Source organism: Otolemur garnettii, unplaced genomic scaffold (assembly GCF_000181295.1).
Source record: "Otolemur garnettii isolate 467f Iridium unplaced genomic scaffold, OtoGar3 scaffold00007, whole genome shotgun sequence".
NCBI classification, from domain to species: Eukaryota; Metazoa; Chordata; class Mammalia; order Primates; family Galagidae; genus Otolemur; species Otolemur garnettii.
The window spans coordinates 38,638,643-38,646,388 of NW_003852402.1; the positions used below are offsets into that span (position 1 = coordinate 38,638,643).

Below are 7,746 nucleotides of genomic sequence, written 5' to 3' on the forward strand. Positions count from 1 at the left end.
AACACTTAGTAATACTTATAAAGATACTATAATACTGTGACAGTAATACTTATAAAGATACTCTAATACTGTAACACTTAGTATTACTTATAAAGGTACTATAATACTCTAACACTTAGTAATACTTATAAAGATACTATAATACTATAACACTTAGTAATACTTATAAAGATATAAGTAATTTATGCACCATCATTACATAAAGGTTAAAAAACCCAAACATCATAGCTACAATAATTTAAAAGATACATCATGTAAAGATTGCATACGAAGATATGTAAGTTGTGATATGAAACATTCAACATGTGAAGGGGGAGGGAAGTATTGATAAAAATAGAGGTTTGTGTGTGTTCAAAGTTAAATTATTATTAGCCTAATCCTGTTATGCATATTTAAAAAAAACTTCAAAGTAACCACAAGTATAGTAAAAGTCTATAGTAGAGTCACAACAAGAAAGGTAATAAATCACAATCACACTAGAGAAGATCATTTAGCCATAAAGGAGGGTGGAAGGAGAGGAGAAAAGACACAAAGGGTCTACAAAACAACTAGAAAACATTTAGCAGAATGGCAGTAGTATGTTCTTACCTATCCATAATTACCTTAAATGTAAATGAGCTAACTTCTCCAACTAAAGACAGAGTGACTGAATAAATTTTTTAAAAAGCCAATTATATGCTGTCTACAAGAGACTCCATTCACCTGTAAGGACATGCATAGATTAAAAGTGAAGGGACAGAGATCAAAGACTAGGAGTAGCTATAGGTATAGTAGATAAAATAGACTTTAAGACAAAAGCTGTAAAAGAGAGACAAAGGTTATTATGTAATGATAAAGGGGTCAATTCAGCAAGAGGATATAAAAATTGCAAATATATATGTACCTGACATTGGGGCACCTGACACATAAAAGGAAATGTTGATAAACCTTACAGGAGAGATAGAATGCAATATGGTAACACTTGGGGATTTCAACATCTCTCCCTTTCAGAAGCGGACAGATCATCTAAATAGAAAATTACTAAGGAAACATCACTTAAACTATACTTTGAAGCAAATGACTCCAACAGACATACATAGAATATGTCCTCTAACGGCTACAGAATCTATATTCTTTTCAAGTGTAAATGGAATATTATAGCCGATATATTATATATGAAGCCAAAAAACAAGTCTTAACAAATTTAAGAAGATTGAAACCACATCAAATATCGTTTTCTGGCTACAGTGCTGTAAAACCAGAAATCAATAATAGAAGGGACTTTGGAAAATTTACAAGTACATAAAAAATAATCAATATGCTCATAAATGACTAATGGGTCAATGAAGAAATGAAAAGAATTAAAACATTTCATGAAATGAACGAAAATCGAAACTTATCAAACCTATAGGGCACAGTAAGAGAAGTTTCAAGCAGGAAATTTATAGCAGTAAGTGCCTACATCATAATAGAAGTGAGATCTCCAACAGCCTAATGTGGCACCTCAAGGGAATAGAAAAACAAACAACTAAGCCCAAAGTTAGTAGAAGGAAGGGAATAATAAAGATCAGAGTAGAAACAGAGATGGAAAAACAACAGAAAAGAGCAATAACATTAAGAGTGAATTGTTTGAAGAGGTAAACAAAATGGACAAATTTTTAGCAAGCTTACTAAGACATAAGAGGGAAGAGTCAAACTAAGAAATGACAAAGGAGACATCAGAGCTGATACAACAGAAATACGCAGGATCCTAGGAGACGACATAGCATAATGAATAATTATACGCCAACAAACTGGACAACTCAGAGGAAACAGAAGTAAATTCCTCGACACATACAACCTACTGAAGTGTGAAGAAACAGAAGATCTTAACAGGCGGAGTTTGCATAAGGAGGTTGAATTAGTAATAAAAATTCTCTCACCAAATAAAAGAGCTGATTTCTTCACTGGCAATTTCTATAAAATATGTAAAGAAGAACCAATAACATTTCTGCTGGAACTCTTCCAAAAAAATCAAAGAAGAAGGAATACTTGGAATTCAATAGCACAATAAAAAGACCAGTCACCATCATCAAGTGGGATTTATCCCAGAAATGCGAGGATGTTCGAAGTATATTTACCAATAAATGTGATATGTCATATTAACAGAATGAAAGGAAAAAAATCATATAGTCACTTCAATAGGTGCAGAAAAAGTGTTCAACAAAATCCAACTTCCAATAACGGCCATACATGACAAACCCACAGCTAACATCGTACTCAATAGAGAAAAGTGGAATGGCTTTTCTCTAAGATCTGAATAAGACGAGAATTCCTGTTCTCAACACTTCTATTCAAACTTGAGGTGCTTGCTAAAGCAATTGGAGAAGGTAAATAAACACCTCCTAATTAGAAAACAAAAAGTGTGTTTGATGATGACATGATCATATAGGGAGGGTGCCACAAAAAGTATACACTTTAATAGAGGAAAACATCTGTACTAAAATTGTAATACTTAATATGTCCTGATAACATTTGTGATCTTGTATGTTTTATCTTGTATGTCTTGTAATTGAAGAAGTCAAAGGTGATGAGAGTATTACAATGTAAATACAGATTTTTCCTTTCTTAAAAATCATGTACATTTTTGGCACCCTCTGTGCCATTTTTGCCACACCCTGTGGTATCTGTACATAGACAAACCTACAGATACCATATAAAAACTGTTAGAACTAATAAAGGAATTTAGTAAAGCTGCATACAATAAACATACAAAAATCCAGAAGAGTTTTTAGATGCTAATAGTGAACTATCTGAAAAAATCAAGGTACCATCGCCATTTATAGTAGCTAACAGAAAAAAAAAAAAGATACTTAGGAATAAATTTAACCAAGGGTTATACCCCAAACTGTACAACATAGATGAAAGAAATTGGAGAAGATACAAATAAATAGAAAGGTAGCTCTTGTTCGTGAATTGAGAGAATTAATATTGTTAAAGTACCCATATCCTCCAAAGTGACCTATAGGCTTGATACAATCTTTATCAATATACAAATTAAATTCATCACAGAAATAGAAAAAAATTCTAAAATTTGTATGGAACCACATAAATCCATGAATAGTCGAAGCAAATTTGAAAATAATGCCTGGATGCCTCACACTTCAGAATATACTAGAAAGCTGTAGTTAGTAGCACCAGCATGGTCCTGGCATACATCAGACTGACAGGCCAAGGGAACAGAATTTAGTGCCTCCAAATAAATCCACTTTTAACCTAAAAGTCCATCAATGGATGGACTAGATAAAGAAAATGTGGTGTATGTACACAGTGGGATATCATTTGGCTATAGAAAATAAATCCTATTGTATGCAACACAAATTAACCTAGAGGACACAATGTTATTTGAAATGAGCCAGGCAGGGAATAATGAACATTGGAGGAGTGTATTCATATGTGGAATCTAAAAAAACTGATACCAGGGTGGCCCTGGTATCAAGGAGTAGGGCGCCAGCCCCATATGCCGGAGGTAGCGGGTTCAAGCCCAGCCCCGGCCAAAAACTATATAAAAAAAAGCTGATACCATGGGTGCAGAGAGCAGAATTGTGGTTACCAGTGGCTGAGGTGGTTGGAATGAAAGGGGGTAGATTTTGTTCCCAAAACATAAAATATCAGAAGGAATAAGTTGAAGAAATCCATTATACAACATGATGACTATCTTAACAGATCTGTACTGTAGTCTTGAAAAATGTTAATAGAGTGAATGTCAAATGTTCTCACCACAAAATGAGAACTACGTGAAGAGAGTAGTTTGAGAACTACTTCAAACATCATGGTCCACACTGTAAGTACATCTCATTTAAGCTGTTAATGTAGAAATAAAATTAAAACCATTAAATGTCACTGAGTGACTTAGTGCTACACTTATTCAAATAAGCTTAGGGGACCAGTTTTCTGTAATAACAAAGAAAAATTTTAATAACTGCGAAATGTTTTAAAATGTAGACAGATAAGTGGAAGCAAATAAAACTTGAGATATTGGGAAAGTAAATGCTAGCTTTTGTTTATTTCTTTGCAATAAAATAATTTCATAAATACAAAACCAAAACACCTACAGTACACCCCTAAACGTTAATATACTTGAGAAAAAAATATACTGAAGATGACAAAAAAGACATTAAATATAAGATACAGATGTGTTTATGAACTGGGTCTTCATGTATAAGGTATATTTAAAGACATTAATATTGTTCTATTCATAAGACTTTTTTAAAATATTGGAATACTACCATTCCAATAATAAAAAACTAAGCATAAACTTACAGTGTGTGAAGAGGATCTCTGCTTTGAGCTCTACTTTCTTTCTAAGGCTGATGTGATTTTCAGCTGTTTATTTTCACTCAAGGTATCATAAGGAATACTCACGTGGAATTTTATGCAACTCATTCATGAACTTCTCCTTCAGCTTAGAAAAGGCATCTTCCTTCCCTTCTCCAGGACTGGCCGGCTCCGTGGCGTTATGTGGTAGGACCGTCGCAACGGTGGTGACTGGCGGGGCTGCCAGGGCCTCATGATGACTCTCGCTCACCATTTTAGGTTCAGGTGAAACTGTGAGGGGACAGAAGCAAAGAAAGAACAATTCAAAATGGCTTAACTGAACCCACATTAAAGGATAAGTAGAGATGAAAGAACATCAGAGGTCGCACCTGCTCACAGGGTAAACAGCCTGTCATTAGCATATTACTTTGTGCTGGTTCATGAAATATGTATGGAACCACGGTGAGTGGAGAGTTCTGCCCCAGAAGGGAAGACTGAATAGCATTTCCTCCCAACAAACACTGTGTAACTGTCAAATCTATTAGTTATTTATACAGCCAGTTATTTGCTGTGTAGACTTAACTCTAACCCATATCTTACTGAAACGCTATGAAATAGCACACACATGCTCTTTATGCTGAGCATTTTGTATTTTCTAAAAGAAAAAAGTGATAAAATATCTGTATTAGAAATGTTGATAAATGATAGCATACAGTTAAAATGTTAGAGACTGAAAATGGTTCTAACATTGATACTCTAAAATGCCATGAATGTTACACAGAAATTGGCTCTTGACTCTTATCTATTGATGGTAAGTTTTCCTCCCACTTCTTTGACATTTATGGTAGACAATACTCTGATCAATAATTCACTTGTCTTGCTGGGTGATTTTTTAGGCACTGTAAATATGGCATGTTTGACTGTATTTATCTTCTCTTTTTTTCTTTCCTTTTTTTCTTCTTCTTTCTTTCTTTTCTTTCCCTCTCTCTGCCTCCCAAGTAGCTGAGACTACAGGCATCCACCATCACACCTGAGAAAGACTATTCTTTCTCTTTTTTGTAGAGACAGGGTTTTTGCTCAGGCTGGTCTTGAACTCCTGGTCTCAAGTGATCCTTCACCTCACTCTGTCAAAGTGTAAGAATTATAGGTGTGAGCCACCACACTTGGCCTCAGGATCTTCTTTGTAGTTCCTTCATTTGTAAACTGAGGATAAGCAGATCAAATATATAAGGTTTGTATGAGTATTAAATGAGATAATCTATGCCAGGAACTTAGTGTAGTTTCTGGCACATAGTTTGTTCCATCTGTAGACTTGATCCATCTGTCCATCCGTCCACCGTCTGTCCATCAGTCCATCCATCCACCCACCCATACCTCCATCTATCCATCTGTCCATCCATCCATCCATCCATCCATCCATCCACCATCTGTCCGTCAGTCCATCCATCCATCCATCCATCCGTCCATCCAGCCATCCATCCACCATCTGTCTGTCAGTCCATCCATCCACCCACTCATCCATCCATCCATCCATCCACCATCTGTCCATCAGTTTATCCATCCACCCACCTATACCTCTGTCCATCCATCCATCCTACCCACCCATTCCTCCTTCCATCTACCCATGCCTCCATCTTTCCATCTCAAAGAGCACTTGGAAGCACAGAAATTTTCAGAATGTAGAAACAGTCTACTTTTTTCAACTCAAGTTCACTTCCCAGAAGGTTTTTGTGATTTTCTGATTTTGTTTCACTTAGGAGCTTGTCTCCTTGCAAAACTTTGAAGTCCTATTTGCAATATTGGCACATCTTGGGTGACGCCATTGGTATTGGTGATGCCATAACTTTTGTATTTTTTTTGTATTTTAATATTTTTCATGACGTTTGTATTTCATTGTGTCAACCACGCTAACATTATACACACACATATATAAGAAATGTCAGCATATATAATCAACAAATGAATTTGTTCCTCTGCTGTGAGAATCACCAGATCTGATACACATCATTACTGATCTCTGTAGGGTAGTTAAATATATTTGAGGAATTATGGTTTACTGTGGGATTTAAAGGACAAGACTGAGTTAAACAAAGCAGCTAAATACAGTATTGCCCCATTTACACTAAAGGCATTTTGTCTAATTGAGTTTCCCCTTACTTTTTGTCCCGTTCTGGAAGGAGGCGACTGTTGTTCATTCAGATACACATTCAGCTGCTACCTGCAGTGGTCACCCAGTTTTTTTCTAATATTTGTGTGTGTAGGTGAATGTGTTCTCTGCCATTGCAGTTAAATATTTTTCATATTACTCTAGCTTACTATGGAAGATGAGATATTTCTACCTATAATTTGAGTAATATGAAAGACTATAGGAACATTAAGACTGTTAAACAAGGCCAAAATTTAGAAAATGTTCTTGATATTAATTTTTTTATGAAGAACATTTCTGCTATTTACAGAACAATCCTCTTTAGACACAACATATCTTTGATCAGGAAAATAGCAATAAGCTTTTAACTCTTATCTGTCAATGCTACTCTACAATATCTGATTATTTTTAATGAAAAAAGGATAGTAATATAGACAAGTGTATTTTTACCTAGTGCATACCACTGTAAAATTTTAGAAAAATATTTCATAGAATATGAAAATATAACGGGTAATTGAATATCTAATGTAGTGACAAAGGAAGACATTGATTTCTTAATTTTTTTATTCCTTCAAATCTTGAGATATACACTGTTTGAAAATCCTATAACTAGCAGTAGTTAATTGGTTATTGAAATTATATATATACATATATATATATATATACACACATATATATATATTTTTGGCTGGGGCTGGGTTTGAACCCTCCACCTCCAGCATATGGGGCTGGTGCCCTACTCCTTTGAGCCACAGGCACCGCCCTGAAATTTCATATTTATACAAGTGAAATGTTTCTCAGGAAGCATCATTTTAGGGGTGGGAGCACTGGCCCATTATTCAGTCCTGGCTACTATGATGACTTTATGTTTTTTTACGTAATTAGCAAATGTGGCATTGTTTGCTTGTTCAGGAAAAGAACATGTTCTACTCAAGTCTTTACAAAATGACAGCTCACAGTTGTTGAGCATCTGATAAGGGGTGTAGATGTCTCAAAGCGTGTGGTAGTTCTCATATGACTGTCATGAGAGTTGTACAGCAGTCACCCATTACGTAGGTGAGAAAATAAAGGAATAGGAGGGTTATGCAATTGGGTCAAAGTCATAAAGTAATTAGTGGAGTTAGGATTTGAACCTACATGTCTTAGCCACTATAACAGTAAGAGATTTGCAAAACCATGAGACCAGTATCAAATAAAATCATATATTTTTAAGAAGTGTTTAAACTTACCCATAGTAAGTTTATTTTACGTTGTGATCCAGTATACATACTCTCTCAGCCCGTCTTCTATATTTGTTTTGGTATATAGGTTTATTTTACGCCGTG

The 7,746-nt window shown here is 35.1% G+C and overlaps 1 protein-coding gene across 2 annotated transcripts in view; it reads right to left on the reverse strand.

Annotated features, from left to right (window-relative positions):
• The window catches only part of SYT1 (synaptotagmin 1), a 208,990-nt gene extending 204,431 nt beyond the window's left edge, over window positions 1–4,559 (reverse strand). Inside the window, exon 1 of one of the 2 annotated variants that reach the window (XM_003783391.1) lies at window positions 4,384–4,559. In XM_003783391.1, coding sequence (XP_003783439.1) covers window positions 4,384–4,549 — 166 coding nt within the window. In that variant the 5' untranslated portion in view covers window positions 4,550–4,559. The remainder of the gene's footprint in view (window positions 1–4,383) is intronic. The other variant, XM_012801259.1, reaches the window with a different exon arrangement.
• Between the last annotated feature and the right edge of the window lie 3,187 nt (window positions 4,560–7,746).